We start from the raw sequence: 26,883 nt of genomic DNA on the forward strand, positions 1-26,883 counted from the left end.
ACCTGGCTAGTATTTTACTGGCCTGGCCAGATAAATATATAGGAAGGTCAGTGATCCCAATGTTATTAATAGGGAATAAAGATAAATATATAGGAAGGTCAGTGATCCCAATGTTATTAATAGGGAATAAAGATAAATATGTAGGAAGGCCAGTGATCCCAATGTTATTAATAGGGAATAAAGATAAATATATAGGAAGGTCAGTGATCCCAATGTTATTAATAGGGAATAAAGATAAATATATAGGAAGGTCAGTGATCCCAATGTTATTAATAGGGAATAAAGATAAATATATAGGAAGGTCAGTGATCCCAATGTTATTAATAGGGAATAAAGATAAATATGTAGGAAGGCCAGTGTTTTTTTCCAGAAAAGATGGCAACCCTAAGTAGAGCAGACCATGGGATAGAAACCAAGTAGGGACCCCAGGCCCTTGGGTGACAATACTATATGGCCCGGCTCTAGGGATACATATACAGAATCTATGTCTTACAATTTAGGGAGAAAACCTGGTTAGATGTTAATCTTTCACACCACCTGATATGTTTTCACCCCAAAAATGCTGAGGGCTGGATCAATATCCACGATGCCCTTACACTAAATCTGCTCGTGTGACTTATGCTAACAGAGCCTCCCTCTGCATAAAAATTAATTTCAGACATTGTTGCTTATTAGTGATGGGCGAATTTATTTGACAGGCGCAAATTCGTAGCGAATTTCCGTGTTTCGCTGCCGGCGAATAAATTCGCGAAAACTGCCGGTGTTTCACAAAATTCAAGGAAGCAAAGCGGGGCAAATTCGCCCATCACTACAGCTTATCAAGGGGGAACCACTAAATAACATTTGTGTCCATTTCTTGTTGATGTGTAACTGTAATGTGGTCGCTGCTGTGAGCTCCAGGGGAAATAAGCTGAGCACATATGGCAGCACTGTGGCTTTGCTGTAGGATCCAATGAAATGTGTGGGATATCCCGGGGGAAGGGGAATGGTGTGGAGCAGGCAGGACAGGGGAGAGCAGTGTCTGGAGGGGAGAGGGAGGGTAGAACTGCAGCTTTTGCCTCTCTGCGCATCCTGCAGCCCAGAACAAGTAGGAATTCACACAAAAAAGCAAAAATCCCAGTGGGTCTCATGTCTGTCTGTGGGAGAGGCAGGAAAGGGGCGGAAAGGAAATATTAAAAAAAAAGCAAAGAAGGAGCCTTGGCTTGTGTGAGATGATGAGAACTGCTACGTCACTGGGCTGAGTGCAGGGCAATGGCTGGCAGTGTGTGATCAGCAGTGAGCAAGGTTACTGGGACGCTCTCTCTCCCTGCAGCAGCACCCACAGCAGCACCCGCAGCAGCACCCGCAGCAGCACCCACAGCAGCACCATGTCTGCTAAGGACATCCAGGCAGCAGGTAAGAAGCTGCACGTTGCTTGGAGCTGCAGCTCTTTCTATTATTGCAAGGGGAGATTTATTCTGCATTGCAGGGGAGACCACCCTGTGGGGTGCACGACTGTTCTGCCTACTAACAAGGTCACCCTGAGACTAGAGAAGGGAAATGCCATGTGGGTGACAGGGGTTCTCACCTGGGTTCCTTTATTGATGTCATATGAAGCACTAGTTCCAGAGATCCCTTATAGTTTTACATTACTCCTAAATAAAATGCTTGAATAGTGATATATTCCCTTTATTTATAGACTTTATATAAACAGTTGTCCAGGCTGTATTGCTGCAGCTGCATTTACAATAAAAGGCTTCCTCGGGGGAGGATTCTGGGACTTGTAGTCCTTTAGCAGAGGCAGGACCACAGCTTCTTGGGAAATATGAGTGTGCTATAGATTAGGTGAAAAGCAAGGGTTAAATACATCAGAGACCTCTGATTGGTCGTTTCTGTTATAATAGGGTCCAGAGTAAATAAAAGGGCTTTTCCCAAATCAGCAATTTCCTTATACAGAGAATTAGGGGGGATTTAGCCCTTTATTGTGCCAAAACCTAATTTACTGCCCAAATGGTAATATTTTAAATCCGAGCACCCACACTGGTGTGCAGGGGGGTCTAATAGTATTATTTTCCCTAGTGATTGATGCTATCACTATAAGAAGTTAGTGTCTACATTAGGGCCATATAATTGTTACATCATTAGTCACTGGGCAGTATGACTAACACTGCTGTATATTCAATTTTAACACTCAAATTTGGGTTAATTGGGGGATGAACAGGGTGGAATGGTAGAAATAAAAGCCAATATTCTATATGGCAGCATTAAAGGGATACTGACACCTGCCTATTGCTTTTTAGTGACTTGTGGGTCTATAAATGTTACACCATGCGTTATTTCTTTTATTTTGATCTCCATTCATTCTTATATTTGCCTCCCACGACCCTTTCTGCCTCTTCAGGGGGCCTTGGCTTCAGCAAGGGAATTGTGGGAAATACTATATAGAGTTTCCTAGATACTGGTTACTATAGGATTGACCGCGCTAATAGAGAGATAACTATGGGAAAGCCTGAAGGAACTTAATAGACCTGCTGCAAAGCTGTTTGTATGCAACATGCTCTATGTACTGAGCCTTATAACTTATTTTATAGGTTGCTACTATACTTCCAGCATTTCCCTTTATATTATGACAGGTGTATGTGTGTATGGATGTGCCTCTCCACCTAAATTAAAAGTAACCTGACCATTCTAACAGCCTGTAAATGCTCCAGTTTTACATACAGTACAAGGCGGAGCTAGGGTTATGAATGGGGCAGAGCAATGGGTGTAAAGGGGTGGGATCAGGATGTAACTGGGTGTGGCCAGAAACCGCCCAGAGCTTCTACAGGTGCAGTTATTTCATTTCTTCCAGTGTTTTTAGGAATAAACCCCATCATGGAACTTCACAGATCTGCAATAGCTATTTACCCACATGTTCAAAATGTAATTATTCATAATATTTAATCAACAGATTATCTGATCTACAAAGTGCAGCTAGGGGATCCGTTCATATTAATGCAGCCAGTGTTGCATTTATTATCATCATCATCATTTATTTATATAGCGCTGTCAAGATACGCAGTGCTTTATTTATTAGATGTGCTTCTGCATTTTTAAGTTATCTAGTAATAATGATAATAATAACCTCACATATTATAAGAGAGGCTGATGAGAGGGAGATATATTAAGGAACATGCAGTTGAGATATGTGAATATGGAGGCAATATAAATGTACTGAGATAATTGGAATGGTGTCATTAGTATTATCACTTTATGTGAAAGGCCAATGGCTTGTCTTCAGCAGCCCTACAATTCCCAGCATGCCTTAGGCAGGTAACATGTCAACTCCCTGAGAGCGTTCAACTGAAAATTTACACAATTGTACATGAGCTGTGTATAAGTGGTCCAACTAGAGGTGTCACCCAGAGCTTTTTCCTATAGTGGAGTCTTGCAGAGAAGCAAGTTTAGGTAGGCTAAATAGAGTATATTTGGGCAAGATGGTGACTGGAGGACTAGATGGGGTCTGTAGGCCAAATTGAATGCTGTACGGCAAAACGGCAACAGTAGAAGAATATGAAAGTGGTAGAGACAGTAGGGCAAGGCGGAGAGGTTAGGACAAGAGGAAGACAGTAGAGCAAGATGGAGACAGTAGGACAAGATGGAGACAGTAGGACAAGATAGCAACTATAGGTTAATAGGAAGGCTGTAGGGCAAAGTTGAGACTGTAGGGCAGGGTGGAGGGTAGGACAAGATGGAGACAGCAAGACAAGGCTGAGAGGGTGGGATAAGACACCTTTTCTGGAAAAAAATACTAGAATGATGGGATCAACCCTCATTTTTACCGGCCAGGCCAGTAAAATACTGGCAACCCTAGACAGAGACAGTAGGGCAAGATGGTGACAGTGCGGCAAGATGGCAACATTAGGTTAATATGAAAGTGGTAGGGCAAAGTAGAGACAGTAGGGCAAGGTGGAGAGGTTGGGACAAGATGGAGACAGTAGGACAAGATGGAGACAGTAGGACAAGATGGAGACAGTAGGGCAAGATGAAGACAGTAGGACAAGATGGAGACAGTAGGACAAGAAGGAGACAGTAGGGCAAGAGGGAGACAGTAGGGCAAGAGGGAGACAGTAGAGCAAGAAGGAGACAGTAGGGCAAGAAGGAGACAATAGGATAAGATGGAGACAGTAGGTCAATATTACGGCAGTAGGGCAAAGTAGAGGCAGGTGGAGAGGGTGGGACAAGATGGTGACAGTAGGGCGAGATGGTGACAGTTGAACTAGATAGAGATATCAGGACAAGATATTAAAAGTAGGACAAGAATGGGAGTGTAGGGCAAGATAATGACAGTCCTACCTCATATTAATAGTGAAATCCCACAGTCTCTTTTGTCCAAGTCCAATGGCTACTAAAGACAGCCCTGCAAGTTTGTGTGGAACTTAATGTGACAGGAGAAATGGAGCCTTCCCAATCAGCCAGGTGGGCTCAGCTGTGAAACTCACACATATTTTGTCTAAAAGGAAAGATCTTCACTGGTTATGAAGTAAATGTAATTGCTATTGAAAGCATCGTCTTTCTGCAACTTTCTACTCTGCACTTCTGACTCTGATTCTGACTCTTGCAACAATGTAGCAGAAACCAGCTGATATATTTACAAAATGAGAAATGAGTGGATATTTAGAAACTGCTTAGAATTATACGTTCTTATATTAGGCAAAACAATTAGTCTGTGGGTGACATTCCCAATTAAGCGATGATGCTGCTGCTTTTCATTGGACACTTTTCACTAGAAACCTGCAGAATCAGTGAGAGGAGGGAGGGACGGGGTGCGTCAGACGACTCTGCACTGCAGTATAAAGAGGATCATTACAGTAAGTCGGCCACGTGTCTGTCTCTCTATATAGAGTAGAGCTGCCGCTGCAAAGAGTCGGACTTGCAATCTCAGCTGAGCATCCCGCTAACGACTGGCTTTAATTATCAGGGAAGCGATGAGTTTCTGTTACAAATGCACAATCATAAAAAGGATATTAGAGCCGAATAAGGAGGTGTATTGAGCTGCACCGGGTCAAATCCAAATCCTTAATTAGTGGATTTTGTGCAACCAATATTTGATGAAGGAAAGTAAAAGAACAGAAGTAGGACAAGAGTGAGACAGTAGGATAAGATTAGGACTGTACAGGGGTCAGCAACCTTTACTATCAGAAGAGCCATGTTGCCCCCCTCTTCCACTAAAGAAAAATTGTCTGGAGCCGCAAAACATAACACAGTTTATAAACGTTTAAAAGTTTGAACCTTTTCTTCATTGTAACTGTTACAACAACAGAAAAATACAAACAAAAGTGCAGTGTCCATGTGTAGGCAAACTTTGAAATAAATTAAACACTGAATAGCCCTATTTAGGGCTAGTCCACACGGGGAGATAGCGACGCGTTTGCGGTCGCGGCGACAAAGCGCCGCGACAGTCGCCGCGACCGGCGCAGGCGACAGTTTTGTATGGGCGCCTATGTAAAAACGCCTGTGCTAACCACACGAGGCGATGCGCTTTTCAACAGTCGCCTGAAAATGCCTCGCCAGGCTTTTTCAGGCGACTGTTGAAAAGCGCATCGCCTCGTGTGGTTAGCACAGGCGTTTTTACATAGGCGCCCATACAAAACTGTCGCCTGCGCCGGTCGCGGCGACTGTCGCGGCGCTTTGTCGCCGCGACCGCAAACGCGTCGCTATCTCCCCGTGTGGACTAGCCCTAAATGCTATTAAATATTGTTTAATGTGACTTCCGTTTCTGAAGCTCCATACTGATCTTCCCTCTCTTGTCTTGAGTGTGTGACTGTGGTAAGGACCATGATGAATCATCTGCTGCGGCTCGGTCTTACCTGTCACTCTTGGAACATCTATACAGTCCTCACACCTGCTGGCGGCTTCCTGAGTGTGCGACCATTGTAAGCCAAAGTTTAGTTACCGCGGTCACACACTGAAGAAGCCGCCAGCAGGTGTGAGGACAGTATAGACAACATAACAGGTAAAGCCGCAAGACCGAGCCACAGCAAGTAGGATGAAGAGCCGCATGAGGCTCCGGAGCCGCGGGTTGAATAGAGTCAATTTCAATATTATGGGAAGATAAAGACAATATAAGAAGAGTGTAGAGATGCACCGAATCCAACATTTGGTTCAGGATTCTGCATTTTTTCAGCAGGATTCGGATTCAGTTAAATCCAACTGTCTGAACTGAATCTGAACCCTAAAAATCCTGTTTTCTCAGAAGCGAGGAAGTACATATGCAAATTAGGATTCAGATTTGGTTCGGTGTTCAGCTGAATCTTTTATAAAGGATTCGGGTTTCAGTCAAATCCTAAAATAGTGGGTTTGGTAAATCTCTAGAATAGTGAGATATTAAGGCAAAACAGAGACAGTAATGCAAGAGTGAGACAGTAGGATAAGTAGGAAACAGCAAAGGGAGATGGAGACAGTAAGGGAAACGTGAGATGATAAGATGGAGACAGTATGACAAGATTAATATAGTAGGGGAAGGTGGAGACAACAAGGAGAGAGTGAGACAGTAGGGCAAGACAGAGACAGTAGTGGAAGAGGGTGGCATTAAAGAAAGATGGAAACAGTAGGCCAATACAGTGACAGAAAGACATGATGGAGACTGTAGGCAAGATGGAGACAGCAGGGGAAGTTGGAGATTGTAGGGATAAATGGAGACAGTAGGATATGATGGAAACAGTAGGGCAAGATGGAGACAGTAGGGCAAGATGGAGACAGTAGGGCAAGATGGAGACAGTAGGGCAAGATGGAGACAGTAGGACAATATGGAGACAGTAGGATATGATGGAAACAGTAGAGCAAGATGGAGACAGTAGGGCAAGATGGAGACCGTAGGGAAAGATGGAGACAGTAGGGCAAGATTGAGATGGTAGGGGAAGTTGGAGAGTGTAGGGATAAATGGAGACAGTAGGGGAAGTTGGAAAATTTAGGGTAGCATAGTGCTGGCGGGGGCATTTTTTAAAAAAAACAAACTACTGTTATCCCCAACCGGAATGCTGGCTCTATGAGCCCACACCTTTGGTTGGGGCCCTTTAAGTGGAGCCATTGAAAAATAAATGTATCCTGAGTAACGATGGAAACCAGTATTCAAACCTCTCCCCCCCATTCAACCTGTCAGTACATCTCCCCCACATTCAGCTCTGACTGCATGCCCCCCCCCACCTATTAGTCCCACTCACTGTTTGCCACTTTTATTCTCCATAATGCCACACTCCTACGTGCTCTTCATTCCTTATCCCTCGCTCAGTGGTCAATGCGTTTGCTGAATTGTTCCTCTCTAATGGCTTCTCGTCGTGGGCCCAGAATGAACTGAATTTTTATAAAACCCACTTTGTCCAACCATTAACTCTCCCCGGCTGCCATGAAGATAGAAACTGACATTAGAAACTCATTTCGGTCAATGTACGGAGTCGGATCAGCAGAGACTTTTAATGCTTCCATTTTACTGGGTATTGCATTATGATTATCTACATAAAGTATCAGCTCCTGTGTCATTGCTCACAGCTCAGTCTCTGGTACTGGAGGTGCAGAATGAACAAAACCCTATAGAGAAGTATTTGTCAAACTTTTTTGGGTTCATGGCCCCCTACCATTGACCTGATGTGGCTGCAGAAAGATGAGAAAAGAAAGTATTGCGTTCTCCCCCCTCCCTGGAAATACAATGTCTCTTGTTGCTGCTGAAATATTACCCAATATATTTGTTATGGGGTACCTGACACCCTATTCTGTTGCGTGTTCCCAGGACTCTGCTCTGGGGGAGTTAACACATTTGTGTACGTGATCCTGTCAGTGATAAATGGCAGATCTGCACTTTTGTACCATTAAATGCTACGACTTTCTCTCCTTTTTCCTGCCAGATTGTTTCCCCCCTAAGCCCCTCACATTCCTCCAGGAGGCCCGGCTCCATAATCTGCTAGTCTGGTGGAATATTTTAGCATATATGATATGGGGATCAGATCTGAGCTGCAGGCCAAAGGGATAATCTCCAAGTCATATTAATGTTGTGGAGACACCATAAGCCATTTATTTACACTCAGCTCACATATCTCTATGTCTTGGGCACCAGTATAACTTGGCCCGGTTCTAGAACAAGGGCAACTATAGGGGATACTCCAGTTGTGGGCCCTGTAGACGATGGGGGCTGCAAGAGACACAAAGGTGTAAGGTTTGCGTCAAAAAGTGGTCAGGGCTTTTGGAGAATGGACAGATTGTCCCTGTGTGTAGTTACCCTTAGAATGAAGTTAGACTGGAGAATGTATTTGTGGTTAGGGGGCTTTGCATGTCATGTTACAGACTCAACAACCCTGGGGTTCATTGCTCTTTTTGCTGCCAATTTCTGACTCTAGGGTTGTTTTCTTTACTACATCTCCCAAAATCCCCTGACAGCAATACTGGAACCCTGCTAAGTAGTTAATATCTCCATTGTATTGGGCAAGAATTGTACGACTTGTTCTTGTTTTAAAGCAGTGCTTCCCAAATGGAGGGGTTGGCTCTACGAGGGGAGGGCATTATTATGAGCTAAAAAGGGGCAAGAGCAAATATTAATAGTCCAAATCAAAAAACTTTTTAGCACAAAACATGGGGAATCTTTGTAGGAATAACTCACCATAATAAACCAGTGGCCCGGGTGCTCCTGCCCCAAGGCCTTAGCTCAAGGGAGCGGACAATCCGTGTACAAGCAAACTAGTATAGGTTCAAGGCACTCGGGAAACCACGTATAGATCAGACCAAAAATCGATGGATAACCTTTATTTATACAAACATCTCTCGCCTAACACGTTTTCGTGTCAGTGGGACACTCGAATTCGACCCTCGAAGTTAAATCCTTCGAATTTGAATATCGAATTCAAAGAATTTAGCGCAAATCCTTTGATCAATCGATCGAAGTAAAAATCGTTCGATCGAACAATAAAATCCTTCGCATCGAACGATTTGAAGGATTTTAATCCATCAATCAAACGATTTTCCTTCAATCCCAAATTGCCTAGAAAGCCTATGAGGACCTTCCCCATAGGCTAACATTGTACCTCGGTAGGTTTTAGGTGGCGAAGTAGGTGGTCGAAGTTTTTGTTAAAGGGACAGTACTTCAACTATCGAATAGTCGAATGAAGTTCGAATCGTTCGAATCGAAGTCGAAGGTCGTAGTAGCCTATTCGATGGTCGAAGTACCCAAAAAATACTTTGAAATTCGAAGTTTTTTATATTCGAATCCTTCACTCAAGCTTAGTAAATGTGCCCCTTAGTATGTGTCCAAGCCTATGACTACGGGGCACATTTACTAATGGTCGAATATCGAGGGTTAATTAACCCTCGATATTCGGCCGTCGAAATAAAATCCTTTGACTTCGAATATCAAAGTCGAAGGATTTACCGCAATTCGTTCGATCGAACGATCGTAGGAAAAATCGTTCGATCGAACGATTAAATCCTTCGAATCGAACGATTCAAAGGATTTTAATCCATCGATCAAACGATTTTCCTTCGATCCCAAATTGCCTAGAAAGCCTATGGGGACCTTCCCCATTGGCTAATATTGTGCCTCGGTAGGTTTTAGGTGGCGAAGTAGGTGGTCGAAGTTTTTTTAAAGAGACAGTACTTCGACTATCGAATGGTCGAATTAGTTGGAATCGTTCAAGGAAGTCGAAGTCGAAGGTCGTAGTAGCCTATTCGATGGTCGAAGTACCCAAAAAAATACTTCAAAATTCAAAGTTTTTTATATTCGAATCCTTCACGCGAGCTTAGTAAATGTGCCCCTTAGTATGTGTCCAAGCCTATGACTAAGTGTCCCACTGACACAAAATGCGTTAGGCAAGAGATGTATATATAAATAAAGCTTATCCATTTTTACCCATTGATTTTTTCGGTCAGATCTATACTTGTTTGCTTGTACAAGAGCATATATTACCCAAGCCAGGACATCCAGAACCTCAGGTTAAAAGGATACAAAGTCTAACTTACTATAGGTTCAATCAACCTTAAAACTCCTTGAAAGTAGACTGGCTGAATCTCTTAGCAGAGAAGGTTTTCCCTCCCAGCAGGACTGCATCATTCATGGAGAGGAATTCAGTATTTTATAGGAATGCAGAGTATGCAGGTCCAATTGAATAAACAGGGCCAGGCGTATATCATATAACCCACTGACGCCCACATGGAGTAGAAATGTTCAGAGCGAGGTCCCCTCAGCATCTCCAGGTAACAGGATTAGGGGCCAGTTGTACTGCAGAGCTTTGGGAAAAGGGAACGTTCATGCCTGGAATTCCTTGGACTCGTTCTGGTAATTTTGTTAAACATTAATCAGTTTTAAAACAACAAAAATATACCTGTAGATAAACCAGGATCTGTTCTGACATTCTCCTACCAGCTCAGTTCATGGCAAGTTGCTGGGAGTTATTGTTTCATTTAAGAACAGGAGCTGCTGTGACTACTGCATTGCTAGTCCATGGGGGGCAAGTGTTTGGCTTATTGTTGGCTGCTGTCCATAGTGCTGAAGGCAAAAACCCAGACGCCAACGGGACTTGAGGCCGACGCTCATTGGCGCACTCTATGAATCCAGAGTTTTATAGCAGGTTATCAGGCTTATTGTATTGACCCCACAGCTACAATAAGCTACAACCCCCCTTAACAAACACACTTAAAGAGGAATTATTCTTTAAGGTTTATATTAACTTTATTTTCTATAAATGCCCAATAGCACATTTTGGCACAGGGAAGCTATAATTGCAAGTCCAAATTACAGTTCTGGGGCAAGATAGAAGGCTGTTTGAGGGGTTCTGAGTGTTGTAGTTAAACAACAGCCTTAGGATGGAAAGTCTGTCTATAAATAATGGGGCCTGCGCAGTCAGTTTTGCCTTTGTATTGAGCCAGAATTCCATAGTAGCTCTGAACTCGGGATATTTTTGGCTGTGTCCCGTATTCAGCTGTTTCCCAGGGGTTGTAAACAATCGTCTTCCTGTTCATCTGGGGGTCGCCAGGGCAAAACCCCACCAGACCTTAACTCCATATATTTCCAGCAGGGCTTGTTTGAGAGCTTCATCCTTCCGCTCCACTTTCTGCTAATGGAATGTTCTTTTTGAATATAAAGGGAATATTCTTCCACAAGATCTTCCTTATCCAGGGGTGTAACTACAAAGGAAGCAGAGGGGCCCAGGAGGTATAGGGGCCCCGTGAGACCCTAATTCATATACAATTGGTAAAACTGGTCAACCTCTAAACATTTTGAGGGCCTGGAAAATAATTTGCTGCGGGACCCAGTAATATCTAGTTATGTTACTGTCCTTATCTATCTCCTGCCCAATCTCCCCACGTGTTTAACCTTCCTGAGTACTTGTGAGGTTTTCTTTAATTTAATAGGTTTCCTCATATAGAGGGGAAAGGGTTAATGCCTGCTCTTCTTTTACTCTAAAAAATAATTGTATTTCCTGACACTGTGCAACTTGGCATTGGCAAGTCAATTTTAAACATCTTTTCCTATATGAACCTATTAGCAATATTTATAATTACCTATAAATGTCTATATTGCCAGTGATTTCTATTGGTTCTCTCACTGCCAGGCTGACTCAGCTGACTCAGATCTATTCCCTTGGTGTCACCTTGTTTTACTGAGGATGTAAAAAGCGACTGTTTCCTTCCACCAGCGAGTGGATTGTTTTACATGAGAGAGTGCAGAGCAAGCAGCCTTTAATTCCCAGCCTTTCTGCCCTATAATAACACTACAGGGAAATATTGGTGCAGATTATTTCTTATTGGATAGACAGGTCTGAAAAATTGTATCCTACATTATTAGTCAGGCCTTAGAGAAGGACAAATAGGCTGAAGTATAAATCACATTACTACGTCTGTTTATTATGAGGATTTTTCCTTGTGGGAAAAGACATAGGGCCAATGTAAGTGTCTCAGGTATAGTAGGCCTCTGCAACTGTCACAATAAAAGTATTGAACTTAAAGGGATACTGTCATGGGAAAAAAAAATGTTTTCAAAATGAATCAGTTAATAGTGCTGCTCCAGCAGAATTCTGCACTGAAATCCATTTCTCAAAAGAGCAAACAGATTTTTTTATATTCAATTTTGAAATCTGACATGGGGCTAGACATTTTGTCAATTTCCCAGCTGCCCCAAGTCATGTGACTTGTGGTCTGATAAACATCAATCACTCTTTACTGCTGTACTGCAAGTTGGAGTGATATCACCCCTCCCCCCCCCAGCAGCCAAACAAAAGAACAATGGGAAGGTCACCAGATAGCAGCTCCCTAACACAAAATAACAGCTGCCTGGTAGATCTAAGAACAACACTCAATAGTAAAATCCAGGTCCCACTGAGACGCATTCAGTTACATTGAGAAGGAAAAACAGCAGCCTGCCAGAAAGCATTTCTCTCCTAAAGTGCAGGCACAAATCACATGACCAGGGGCAGCTGGGAAACTGACAATATGCCTAGCCCCATGTCAGATTTCAAAATTGAATATAAAAAAAACTGTTTGCTCTTTTGAGAAATGGATTTCAGTGCAGAATTCTGCTGGAGCAGCACTATTAACTGATTCATTTTGAAAAATTTTTTTTTTCCCATGACAGTATCCCTTTAATGGATATATTTTTCTGCCTCAACTAAAAATATAGGACCTGTTATCCAGACGGCTCGGGACCTGGGGTTTTCTGGATAACGGATCTTTCTGTAATTTGGATCTTCATCCCTTCAGTCTACTAGAAAATTGTGTAAACATTAAATAAACCCAATAGGCTGGTTTTGCTTCCAATAAGGATTAATTATATCTTAGTTGGGATCAAGTAACTGTTTTATTACTACACAAAAAAAGGAAATCATTTTCAAAAAATATGAATTATTTGGTTATCATGGAGTCTATGGGAAATGTTCATTCACAGATTCCATACTTTTGCTATTTATATTATTTATATTATTATGAATTAAATTCCACTTCCTACCACTAGAGGAGCTGCACTCGGCTTTACCTAAAACTTTGCTCTTTACATGGGTCTATAACAGGCTTCCCTAAAAAGGGGACCCCTGAATTCACCAGTGTGTGTAAGGGGGTGTCATTTCCCTACATTTCTCACTACATATGTCCCCCCACTCGATTTCCATACTGAAGCGTAACTACATTTGTATGGTGCCCGATAAAACTCTTTATGGCATTCCGTTCCTTCACCCCCAGGATGATCTTTACAGGATATTTGCTTAGATCTGTAAAACCGAGGATCTGCTATTTCCTGGCTGCAAGTATAGGGGGGGGGGGTCTTGTTCCCTAGGCAACAGAGCTCTGGAAAAGGCTGCCGTTTCGTAACATATGGTGCCAGAATAATTGGCAGGCTTCTTTCTCTTACATAATAATAATAAATAGTGGTTATAATAGTAATCCTGCGCTCATTGTGCAGCCGCAAACTTTCTCATCTCTTCAGGAGAATTTGCCCCTTCAATAACAATTACATATAGACATATCTATAAACCCTGCTAAAATGAAGAATAAATGATTTTTGGGAAGTTTTATCTTCTTTCATTAGGTGAAAACTAATTTTTAAAAGATTTAAAGATTAATTCAGTGTTTCCCTTGGGATGAAGAACTTTTTGGCTATAAAGAAATATTGACTGATATCTCAGCATCACCTCACAGAGTTTGCTGTTTCTTTTGCATTAATATTAATATCTAATATTATTATCTATAGGATCTCTCTGTACAGACTATGAGCAAACTTAGGGACTGTTCCTGCTGAATTGTGCTTAGTACAGGGAATACCTATGTACCATAGTTTTATGGGATCTTTCTGTACAGACTATGAGCAAACTTAGGGACTGTTCCTGCTGAATTGTGCTTAGTACAGGGGATACCTATGCTGCCATAGTTTTATGGGATCTCTCTGTACAGACTATGAGCAAACTTAGGGACTGTTCCTGCTGAATTGTGCTTAGTACAGGGAATACCTATGTACCATAGTTTTATGGGATCTTTCTGTACAGACTATGAGCAAACTTAGGGACTGTTCCTGCTGAATTGTGCTTAGTACAGGGAATATCTATGCTGCCATAGTTTTATGGGATCTCTCTGTACAGACTATGAACAAACTTAGGGACTGTTCCTGCTGAATTGTGCTTAGTACAGGGAATACCTATGCTGCCATAGTTTTATGGGATCTCTCTGTACAGACTATGAACAAACTTAGGGGACTGTTCCTGCTGAATTGTGCTTAGTACAGAGGAATACCTATGCTGCCATAGTTTTATGGGATCTCTCTGTACAGACTATGAGCAAACTTAGGGACTGTTCCTGCTGAATTGTGCTTAGTACAGGGGAATGCATATAGAGGGATGCAGTGTTTGTATAAGGCAGAACCTGCCAGCTGAAACTGAAGCACCTTCCGATTACTTCCAGATTCTAATGATAAATCTAAGATCTCCTGAGCTTTGTTTGATGACACATAAAAAAGTGGTGCAAGTGAAATCTCACAGTTGGTTTGTGTTGCTTTTGCAGAGAGGATTTCCACCTCCGCGTGCTCCTCTCCGGCCAGAGGTTTGGGTGACCCAGGGATTACGCCTCTTTCTCCGTCACACATAACATCGGTAAGATAATGTTCTTGCAAAATCTCCCTTAGTTTCCCCTCTTAGGGCCCACTGTATTGGTGGAGCCAGAATGTATTTGCAAATATAGTTATACTTTCTGTGAAAATCTATAGTTATCAGTGATACTAAGAAAGACCAATTGTTGGTAGAAAAGGCCACCGCAGAGAAGAATGTGTGGGGTATATACAGTATATATATATATACATCCCTGGCCTGTGGGTGTGGCTTCCTCTAAACCAGAGTCTTCCTCTTTCATGTACTGAGGCTGATGTCACAAGTATATGGTCATTAATCTGATGAAGGAACACGAAAAGCCTCAATTTATTACAGAGGAACAATTTGGATTACAAAAGTCTCATCCGCTCATTTATCATTCAATAAGATCAGTTCTGTGTCTCCACCCAGTTACTATTCTGCCTCCAAACCTCAACTAGAAGATATAGAATTCACTTACATAAATATCTTACTCAGGGAGAAAACAGGCAAAGTAAAAGTTGAACTACAGCAGTGATCCCCAACCAGTAGCTTTGATACAACATGTTGCCCTCAAAGCAGGTGATTATTTTTGAATTCCAGGCTTGGAGACAAGTTTTGGCTTCATAAAAACCAGGTGCACTGCCAATCAGAGTCTCAATGTAGATTTTAAATCCACATGTGGCTACTAAATGGCCAATCACAGCACTAATTTGGAACCCCAAGAACATTTTTCATGCTAGTGTTGCTCCCCAACTCTAGTTTTTACTTCTGAATGTTGCTCACGGGTTCTAAAGGTTGGGGATCCCTGAACTAGAGACAGGGAGAGACTCATAGATGAGACGTGTGCGCCCCTTTTTATACCACTTCTTACACGGGAATAGTTCCCATTGTTTCCTTCAGACAGTGGATCCATCAGCCACGTCGACTCTCCATTACAAAGGGCTGAGATAGAGCAATAGTGGTACAGGCCACGTTATAGAACTTTATTGAGTCACAGGTCATCTCTGCATGGCTACCAACAGAAATTATGGGGCTCCATACTACTTAGTTAATAGAGCCCTAAATCTGAAGTGTCCCCTGTTATTATCCACACATCTATGCCCCCCCTGAATCTTTTGCGAAGGATTCGGGGGTTCGGCCAAAACCAAAATAGTGGATTCGGTGCATCCCTACTACATGGATACATTTCCGGCTTACAGGTTATGGGCCTATAAATTCACCAGCGACAGAATGTACCGAGAATGGCAGACGGAACCAAAACCAGGGATTAATTTAAAGTAATGAGAATGTATCATGATCCTACAAACAGTTCCTGGCCAGTAAACTCTGCTGATTGTCAGAGGTACCTGTAATATTTGATGGTCTCTGATCCTGGATGGAAAGCCAGGGTTTCTGTTGTTTACCCAATTTCATGTTTTTAATAATCAAACATAGAGACTTCTATACCATTCCCTGTACCCCACAATGACAAGGGTGTCCCTGCAGCAGTAGAAGAGTTAACTCTCCCTCGTCCAATCCCTTTGCAGAAAGACTCTGACTCCAACGAGGCCGAGGAGAAGACCTTCTCCATAGTCGTTGCCATTGATTTTGGCACCACGTCCAGTGGCTACGCCTACAGCTTCGCAAAGGAGCCCGAATGTATTCACATAATGAGGTAAGTGGTGCAATGCAGCGTGGAGCTGGGGTGGAGGGGGGAGGCTGTGATGGGAAAGGGAAGATGATTTGTACCATCTGCAGGCGCTGGAGAAGGCTCAAGTCTCTCTCTGCAGTGTGCCCGATAGGGTTTCACCATGCCACAATCCCTTAGTGGTCTCCCCCAACTGCTTGCACTCAGTGAGACTGATACCCCTGCAGTAAAGTATCAATGAGAGAGTAGTGCCCCCTGGGACTGCAGCCTGATCAGCTCCGAGACCAATAGACTCTGTAGAACTGGGCACCGGACTTTTACTCATTGCTTTATATTGTGCCAACATGTTACACAGAATGTATCGGTCATATCAGTGCCCTGTGCCTGCGGAGCTTACAATCTAATTTCCCTATTACACAGGAGGGTTACTTCTATTAATTAATTCATGAATCTATTAATCTGCCTGCAGGTTGTTGGACTGTGGGAAGGAACTGGGCAACAGAAAGGGACAGACAGACATCACTTTCAATAAAAAATACATTTACACGTAACTTTAATGAGGAATGAATGGATGGTTGAAAGTATATTTACTTTTATTATGCAAAAAAAAAAGTATTTTGCTGGATTATCTCTTTGATATACCCAGAGCCGCTTCAATTAGGGTGACATTGGGCTACCAACCTGCACCCCCATGTGGCCTTTGCTTAATATGTTTGATCTGTGACAGTCTGTGGAACATTGTTACTGCTGAGTATCAAATAGCTATAAACTAGGGATGCACCGAATCCAGGATTCGGTTCAGGATTCGGCCTTTTTGAGCAGGATTCAGATTCGGCCGTACTGAATCGGAGTCCTAATTTGCATATGCAAATTAGGGGCGGGAAAGGAAATCATGTGACTTTTTGTCAGAAAACAAGGAAGTAAAAAATGTTTTCCCCTTCCCACCCCTAATTTACATATACAAATTAGGGTTCGGATTCGGTTCTGTATTCGGCCGAATCTTTCACGAAGGATTCGGGGGTTCGGCCGAATCCAAAATAGTGGATTCGGTGCATCCCTACTGTTAACCTTTCCTATACAAATACAGGTATGGGACCTGTTATCCAGAATGCTCGTGACATGGGGCTTTCAGTATAACAGATCTTTCTGTAATTTGGATCTTAATACCTTAAGTCCTCTAGAAAGTCATGAAAACATTAAATAAACCCAATAGGATTCTTACAATAAGGATTAATTATATCTTAGTTGCCATCAAGTACAAGTATGGGACCTGTTATCCAGAATGCTCAGGACCTGGGGCTTTCCAGATAATGGATCTTTCCATAATTTCGGTCTTCATACCTTAAGTCTACTAGAAAATCATGTAAACATTTAACAAACCCAATAGGCTGGTTTTGCCTCCAATAAGGATTAATTATATCTTAGTTGGGATCAAGTTACTGTTTTATTATTACACAGAAAAGGGAAATCATTTTTAAAAATTTGGATTATTTGATTATAATGGAGTCTATGGGAGACGGCATTTCTGTAATTCGAAACTTTCTGGATAATGGGTTTCTGAATAACGGATCCCATACCTGAAGAACATAAGCCACGTGTAAACATTAAACATTAAATAAACCCAATAGGCTGTTTTTTCTTCCAATAAGGATTAGTTATTTCTTAGTTAAGATCAAGTACTGGTATGGGACCTGTTATCCAGAATGCTCGGGACCTGGGGTTTTCCATAGAAGGGATCTTTCTGTAATTTGGATAACTTAAGTCTTCTAGAAAGTCATTTAAACATTAAATAAATCCAATAGGCTGGTTTTGCCTCCAATAAGGATTAATTATATCTTAGTTGGGATCAAGTACAAGCGACGGTTTTATTATTACACAGAAAAAGGAAATTATTTTTAAAAAATTTGTATTATTTGATTATAATGGAATCTATGGGAGTCGGCATTTCCGTAATTCTGAACTTTCTGTATAACGGGATTCTGTATAACGGATCCTATACCTGTAGAACATAAGCCACTGCTTGACATTCATCTTTTGTAGTTTTCTACCCAATAAAGCATTATATGAAGGTTGCGTGCTGATGGTGTAGAATTGTCAGTTTAAAGACCGGCTGATAAATCAAAATGAGTTTTCCCTGATGGGGACAAACCTAATGATTGTAGAGAAGGGGAACGATAAAAGGATGAGGAGAAGGCAGACGATGAGCTCGGCATTTTCTGGGAAATCAATTAAAAGCTGTTGCATATTTGGGTTTTATGTTGGACATTTATGTGCGCGTCTTGGGCAACAACAGCCGATCCATTATTTATAGTAAAAGCTACAAATTGTGATTGCTGCAACATTCAGGCACCATCCAAAGACAATATCATCTCTCTATAAAGCTCAATATGCAGCTCAGGCTAAAAGAGAATAAACCCTTCAATGAATGTTTTATATATTGATATTAAAGAATATCTTTATACATAATATCAGGCACTAGTACAATGAGCACAACTGGGCACAGACACTTTCTCTTTTTCATTACCGGGTGATTTTTTAGTCCAACTGCGACTACAACTAATAAATGAGAATTTCTTGAATCCTTTTTTTGGCAGTGGGAACAACAGAGGGTTAATAACAATGACAACAATAATGAGAAGATGAGATTCTTTTGCAGGCGCTGGGAAGGGGGAGATCCTGGAGTTTCCAACCAGAAGACCCCCACCACCATGTTACTGATGCCGGATAGGAAGTTCCACAGTTTTGGCTTTGCAGCTCGGGATTTTTACCATGACCTGGACCCGAGTGAATCCAAACACTGGCTGTATTTTGAGAAGTTTAAGATGAAGTTGCACAGCAGCACCGTGAGTACATCTGAATCAGACTGCTGACCATGTGTATGTTTGGTTTTATTTTAAGAAATCTGTTTCAGTCTCCTATATGAAATTCCGTTTGGGAACTGTTCCTGCTGAATTGTGCTTAGTACAGGGAATACCTATGTACCATAGTTTTATGGGATCTCTCTGTACAGATTATGAGCAAACTTAGGGGACTGTTCCTGCTGAATTGTGCTTAGTACAGGGAATACCTATGCTGCCATAGTTTTATGGGATCTCTCAGTACAGACTATGAGCAAACTTAGGGGACTGTTCCTGCTGAATTGTGCTTAGTACAGGGAATACCTATGTGCCATAGTTTTATGGGATCTCTCTGTACAGACTATGAGCAAACTTAGGGGACTGTTCCTGCTGAATTGTGCTTAGTACAGGGAATACCTATGCTGCCATAGTTCATAGTTTTTCTCTCTCTGTAGGGGCCTTACATGGTGGAAGGGACAGAATTGCCCTCCAATGCCCATTTATTGAGGGTACCACCAGTGCAAGTGCTGGAGTTCTAGGGGGCAGTTAAGCTGAAGTTACCCAGTAACAAGTATGGTACAAGTCTATCTCTGCACATGATTTACAATATAAAAATACATTTACTCCCATGTCCTCCTTTGACATTTACAGTTGCCTGACGTTCACCTCTTGCCACCTGAATGCCCCCAGCCCCAACTCATTCCTCTCTAATACTTTTTGCTTTATGTTCTCTACTGTAGGATCTCACCATGGAGACAGAACTCACGGCTGCCAATGGCAAGAGGGTTAAAGCACTAGAGATATTTGCCTATGCGCTCCAGTACTTTAGGGAACAGGCTCTGAAGGTAAGTGATGCTCTTATTGCTGCTCATTTACTGAATCAGTGACTATAGATGGAGCCTGTCCAGACAAAGGGAAGGGTGAGGGGCACATACAGAATGAGGAACCACAGATGGGATTATACCAATAATCTAGTGAGAGACACAGTACTAAATAACACTTTTATTGGGGTGAAGAATATTACTCTTTAAAGGAGAAGGAAAGCCACGGAGGCTTTTTATTGCCAATAGATTAGCCACAATAGTGCAAATATAACACTATATTTATTCTGTAGAATGTTTTACCATACCTGAGTAAACAGCTCTAGAAGCTCTCTGTTTGTTTAGGATAGGAGCTGCCATATTAGCTTGGTGTGACATCACTTCCTGCCTGAGTCTCTCCCTGCTCACTCATAGCTGTGGGCTCAGATTACAGAAGGGAGAGGAGCAAACTGAGCATGCTCAAGCCTTAGCCCTGGAGGTTTAAGCTGAAAACAGTAAGTCTGATACAGAAGCCCATGAGTACACAATAAAAGGAAAGAAATGTGCTGTTTGACAGAGGACTCAGAGCAGTGGCGTAACTAGATATTACTGGGCCCCGCAAATTATTTTTCAGGCCCCCAAAATGTTTAGGGGTTGACCAATATTTATTGAAATTGTATATGAATTAGGGCCTCATGGGGCCCCTATACCTCCTGGGCCCCCCTGCAGCCGCAGGGTCTGCTTCCCCTGACTCAGAGCAGCATTACTTTGAGGGGTTACTGGTGTATTTATATAGACCTTTCTGATAAACCTTACTTACTTTTAGCCTTTCCTTCTCCTTTAAATGCTTTATTTACTTTGCCGTTAAGAAATCCTGCAAGTAATCTACCCTATTTGGACCGCAGACTAAAGGTGTCCTGCAGTATAAAGCAGCCTCAGTATTTGGCAGTCGGGGGCAGAAAACAATTAACTAAATCTGGAAGGGTCTGTAGCCAATATCTCTGTCCGGGTCATTAAGATCTGGCACTAAATGAATATACAGAAATAAAATGAAACAATCACTGCAGAATTAATTTGCCCGACTGCCACTGATGTGCCACGTTTACTATCTGACATTGCAATATTTGTATGTAACATCCCTCATGATTTTATTTTTTATTCTCAGGAGCTCAGTGACCAGGCTGGTACCGAAATGGATAATTCCGAGGTGAGATGGGTAATCACTGTCCCTGCCATCTGGAAACAGCCGGCCAAGCAGTTCATGAGGCAGGCGGCCTACAAGGTGTAGTAACTCTCTGCTGCATTCACACTCCATTCTACTGTTTTACTTGATGATACTGAGAAGTGTGGGGCATAAACAGGGGCACTAGGACCACTCTAAGCACATTCATACATTGTAACTTAGATTATTATATTAAATGTTATACAGGCAACTCTGAGTATCACTCATGTATTATAAGGGATAATGTACCCCCTACTGTAAATGATAAGGATATTAGAAGTCACTGAGGGGTTGTTCTGTGACCATATAAAGGCACAAGGCTGCAGGCTGAGTTATACAGGGAACTCTGAGTATCACTCATGTATTATAAGGGATATTGTACCCCCTACTGTAAATGATAAGGATATTAGAAGTCACTGAGGGGTTGTTCTGTGACCATATAAAGGCACAAGGCTGCAGGCTGAGTTATACAGGGAACTCTGAGTATCACTCATGTATTATAAGGGATAATGTACCCCCTACTGTAAATGATAAGGATATTAGAAGTCACTGAGGGGTTGTTCTGTGACCATATAAAGGCACAAGGCTGCAGGCTGAGTTATACAGGGAACTCTGAGTATCACTCATGTATTATAAGGGATAATGTACCCCCTACTGTAAATGATAAGGATATTAGAAGTCACTGAGGGGTTGTTCTGTGACCATATAAAGGCACAAGGCTGCAGGCTGAGTTATACAGGGAACTCTGAGTATCACTCATGTATTATAAGGGATAATGTACCCCCTACTGTAAATGATAAGGATATTAGAAGTCACTGAGGGGTTGTTCTGTGACCATATAAAGGCACAAGGCTGCAGGCTGAGTTATACAGGGAACTCTGAGTATCACTCATGTATTATAAGGGATAATGTACCCCCTACTGTAAATGATAAGGATATTAGAAGTCACTGAGGGTTGTTCTGTGACCATATAAAGGCACAAGGCTGCAGGCTGAGTTATACAGGGAACTCTGAGTATCACTCATGTATTATAAGGGATAATGTACCCCCTACTGCAAATGATAAGGATATTAGAAGTCACTGAGGGGTTGTTCTGTGACCATATAAAGGCACAAGGCTGCAGGCTGAGTTATACAGGGAACTCTGAGTATCACTCATGTATTATAAGGGATAATGTACCCCTACTGTAAATAATAAGGATATTAGAAGTCACTGAGGGGTTGTTCTGTGACCATATAAAGACACAAGGCTGCAGGCTGAGTTATACAGGGAACTCTGAGTATCACTCATGTATTATAAGGGATAATGTACCCCCTACTGTAAATGATAAGGATATTAGAAGTCACTGAGGGGTTGTTCTGTGACCATATAAAGGCACAAGGCTGCAGGCTGAGTTATACAGGGAACTCTGAGTATCACTCATGTATTATAAGGGATAATGTACCCCCTACTGTAAATGATCAGGATATTAGAAGTCATTGAGGGGTTGTTCTGTGACCATATAAAGACACAAGGCTGCAGGCTGAGTTATACAGGGAACTCTGAGTATCACTCATGTATTATAAGGGATAATGTACCCCCTACTGTAAATGATAAGGATATTAGAAGTCACTGAGGGGTTGTTCTGTGACCATATAAAGACACAAGGCTGCAGGCTGAGTTATACAGGGAACTCTGAGTATCACTCATGTATTATAAGGGATAATGTACCCCCTACTGTAAATGATAAGGATATTAGAAGTCACTGAGGGGTTGTTCTGTGACCATATAAAGGCACAAGGCTGCAGGCTGAGTTATACAGGGAACTCTGAGTATCACTCATGTATTATAAGGGATAATGTACCCCCTACTGTAAATGATAAGGATATTAGAAGTCACTGAGGGTTGTTCTGTGACCATATAAAGGCACAAGGCTGCAGGCTGAGTTATACAGGGAACTCTGAGTATCACTCATGTATTATAAGGGATAATGTACCCCTACTGTAAATGATAAGGATATTAGAAGTCACTGAGGGGTTGTTCTGTGACCATATAAAGACACAAGGCTGCAGGCTGAGTTATACAGGGAACTCTGAGTATCACTCATGTATTATAAGGGATAATGTACCCCCTACTGTAAATGATAAGGATATTAGAAGTCACTGAGGGGTTGTTCTGTGACCATATAAAGGCACAAGGCTGCAGGCTGAGTTATACAGGGAACTCTGAGTATCACTCATGTATTATAAGGGATAATGTACCCCCTACTGTAAATGATCAGGATATTAGAAGTCATTGAGGGGTTGTTCTGTGACCATATAAAGACACAAGGCTGCAGGCTGAGTTATACAGGGAACTCTGAGTATCACTCATGTATTATAAGGGATAATGTACCCCCTACTGTAAATGATCAGGATATTAGAAGTCATTGAGGGGTTGTTCTGTGACCATATAAAGACACAAGGCTGCAGGCTGAGTTATACAGGGAACTCTGAGTATCACTCATGTATTATAAGGGATAATGTACCCCCTACTGTAAATGATAAGGATATTAGAAGTCATTGAGGGGTTGTTCTGTGACCATATAAAGACACAAGGCTGCAGGCTGAGTTATACAGGGAACTCTGAGTATCACTCATGTATTATAAGGGATAATGTACCCCCTACTGTAAATGATAAGGATATTAGAAGTCACTGAGGGGCTGTTCTGTGACCATATAAAGACACAAGGCTGCAGGCTGAGTTATACAGGGAACTCTGAGTATCACTCATGTATTATAAGGGATAATGTACCCCCTACTGTAAATGATAAGGAGGACTGGCTTTGGCTGACCATTACAAGGCATGAATATGTGCCAGGAAAGCACTTAGTATTATTCATATTCCCTTGGACAGCAGTATCTGTGCTGAATACAGGCAGTTTGTCGTCAGGAGTGTAATTACTTTGTCCTACACAAGAGTGAGCTGTGGACATTAATCATTCCTGACACCCATGGTCTCACCACCTCCCAGCAGCCGGCGGACTCTCTGCTGATTGGCTCTCATTATACCAAGGTCACCGGCTGATATTAATGAGCCCGGAATTTACAGGCCGAGTGTTTTACCTTTTTCTTCCAGTTGAACTAAATTTACAATGTTTAACATTTAAAAGAAACCAGAATCAGGCAAAGTGACATAAACAATAAATGAAGCACCATGGGAATGGGTTTTAATTACCTAAAAGCCTAGTATTTGTTTTTCCCTGTCTGAGCTAAACTTTGTTTCCTATTCCACTCTCCTATCTAATAAGTCACAGGTATTTACAGCCAGCAGTGTGCTGGTAATTTAATCTATTTATCTCTTCTAAACTTATGTGTATGTGTGTATGTCTATATATATATATCTACTGTACATCTATCTATCTGTTTGTCTGTCTGTCTGTCTCTCTCTCTCTATATATACTGTATATCGATCTCTCTCTATCTATATCTATCTCTATCTATCTATCTATCTATCTATCTATCTATCTATCTATCTATCTATCTATCTATCTATCTATCTATCTATCTATCTATCTGTCTATCTCTTTATCTATCTATGTATCTCTCTCTCTATATAAATATCTATCTATCAACCTCTCTCTTTGTCTTTTTATCTATCGAGCTCTCTATCTATTTATCTAACTATCTATCATGTATTATCTATCTATCTATCTATCTATCTATCTATCTATCTATCTATCTATCTATCTATCTATTATCTATCTATCTATCTATCTATCTATCTATCTATCTATCTATCTATCTATTTATCTATCTATCTATCTATCTATCTATCTATCTATCTATCTATTATCTATCTCTCTCTCTATCTATCTATCTATCTATCTGTCTGTCTGTCTGTCTGTCTGTCTGTCTGTCTGTCTGTCTATCTATCTATCTATCATCTCTCTCTCTCTCTCTCTCTCTCTCTCTCTCTCTCTCTCTCTCTCTCTATTTCTGTATCTATTTATCAATCTTTATCTATCCATGTATCTATCTTTGAGTCCCCAGTGCTCCTTAGGATTTGACTGGGTGATGCCCCCCTAGAATTTTGCTGCCCTAGACCTGAGCCTTTGTGGCCTTGACCACATATCCGGACCTGGCCGCAGGGTCTCATTCCTCTGTAGTTAAACCCTGATTGACATATTCCACAATGCTGTACAATGGAATTATGTATAAATATTTATTTAGCACTATACTATAGAGCAATATAAAATGGGGCCAATACAATAATAACCAACTGATAAATACAGTTGCGTTCAGGATTCAATAAGGTGTATCACCTGCTATAAATGAATCAGTGAAGGCAAATCTCACCTCGATATGTGGAACATCCCATCTAAAGTCCCCCCACTTTCCTTCCCTCCCATAGGCTGGAATGGCCTCACCTGAGAGCCCAGATCAGCTGATTATTGCCCTAGAACCAGAAGGGGCCTCTATTTACTGCAGGAAACTCCGCCTCCACCAGATGATTGACTTGAGCAACAAAGCGGCTATTAACGGCATCAGCCCGACAGACCCAGGTAAATATGTTAGGAGCACGGCTAGGGGTCTCGATGTGGGGGGCATTGTCCATTGTAGCAACGCTGAGACCCCAATTAAGTGCAAAAATGTGATTGTTACTCTAAACCTGCGTTTAGGGCTGTCCCAACAAGAAAAGCCAATTTATTTCAAAGAATTGATTACTAACATCCGAATGCTTTTGTTTTCTAATGTTCTGACCTGAATCTTGTTCTTGAGATGTATAAACCCTTTGTGCAATCAATTCTCCGCATCTTTAATGAACGGGATAAGAAGGCTGAGATAAACAGGGCTGGGCCGCAGGCACCGCATGATATTTTAATGCTCTTCTTACAAATACACTTTATTGAGCTGCACAATGGGGAACAATCCGCCTGGGGGTTCAGGACTAAGTATCAGTAGTAGAAAGGGATGCCGGAGAGAACTTTCCATCCATAGGAGAGAGATTGGGAATAAAGTGCCTAGGCTTGTACAAGCCAATAGTTTGGTTGTGTCGAGCCAAGGTATCATAAAGCTTCAATATTGGACTCTAAGTTCTGGCTTTTGCTTTTTTTGGTCAACACACTTTGACCCTAACAACAAAGGTTATGGATCTTTAAAAAACAAGGGTATAACTGCAGTAGGACATTGCCCCTACTTCACCCCTAGTCTGACCTGGCACTGCCCCATTTGCAGAGTTTACTTTAAACTACAGACCCTATATAAATCCACCACTGGGTGTAACATTGACCCACTAATTAATATTCAAACCCAAATCTCAATCTAATTAACCTTGAGACTGGTCTCCCCTCTACTGCATTTGAGCTTTCTTTGGCGGGGGAGCAGACCCAAAGTTATAGAATATCTGGCCTATCATACTGGACTAGCTGTTGAGTTAGGTTTGGGTCACCACCCTGTAGGACGAGATACATCTTTAATTCAGGGTTCCTTAGAACAGAGGTTCTATGCTTTTTTATCCCCATTTTGACATCCAACAGTTGTTCAAGGCCCCTCTTGGCTCTTAATTACAGATATAGTAAAACATTTGTTGGATCACCCAAGAATGTCTAGGGCAGAAAATTAGTGATCATCCAAGGTTCAAGGAATGTCTATATAGGAGACCAAATTGGAATTGTCCCCCCAAGTCTCATCCTACGGGGAACAGTCCTGGGAACTTCTGCTTTACAGCTAATTTCCTATTCTTTTATGTACAACCAGCCAAGGACCATGTCCGTCGGAACCGCCAGAGTCGCACTTTCTTGGTGGAGAATGTTATCGGGGAGCTATGGTCTGAGCTGGAGGAAGGTAGGGAGATGTGCTCACCATTACTTTCCACTCCATACATTATATAG

General features: G+C 41.8%; 1 protein-coding gene across 1 annotated transcript in view; it reads left to right on the forward strand.

The window, feature by feature from the left end:
• The first annotated feature begins 1,004 nt into the window (after positions 1 to 1,004).
• The window catches only part of hspa12a.S (heat shock protein family A (Hsp70) member 12A S homeolog), a 31,377-nt gene continuing 5,498 nt past the window's right edge, over positions 1,005 to 26,883 (forward strand). Inside the window, exons 1-8 of the mRNA XM_018227241.2 lie at positions 1,005 to 1,395; positions 14,482 to 14,570; positions 16,073 to 16,200; positions 18,830 to 19,016; positions 19,751 to 19,855; positions 20,976 to 21,092; positions 25,404 to 25,554; positions 26,750 to 26,836. Of these exons, the coding sequence (XP_018082730.1) occupies positions 1,368 to 1,395; positions 14,482 to 14,570; positions 16,073 to 16,200; positions 18,830 to 19,016; positions 19,751 to 19,855; positions 20,976 to 21,092; positions 25,404 to 25,554; positions 26,750 to 26,836 (892 nt within the window). The 5' untranslated portion in view covers positions 1,005 to 1,367. The remainder of the gene's footprint in view (positions 1,396 to 14,481; positions 14,571 to 16,072; positions 16,201 to 18,829; positions 19,017 to 19,750; positions 19,856 to 20,975; positions 21,093 to 25,403; positions 25,555 to 26,749; positions 26,837 to 26,883) is intronic.

This window comes from Xenopus laevis, chromosome 7S (assembly GCF_017654675.1).
Source record: "Xenopus laevis strain J_2021 chromosome 7S, Xenopus_laevis_v10.1, whole genome shotgun sequence".
Classification (NCBI taxonomy): Eukaryota; Metazoa; Chordata; class Amphibia; order Anura; family Pipidae; genus Xenopus; species Xenopus laevis.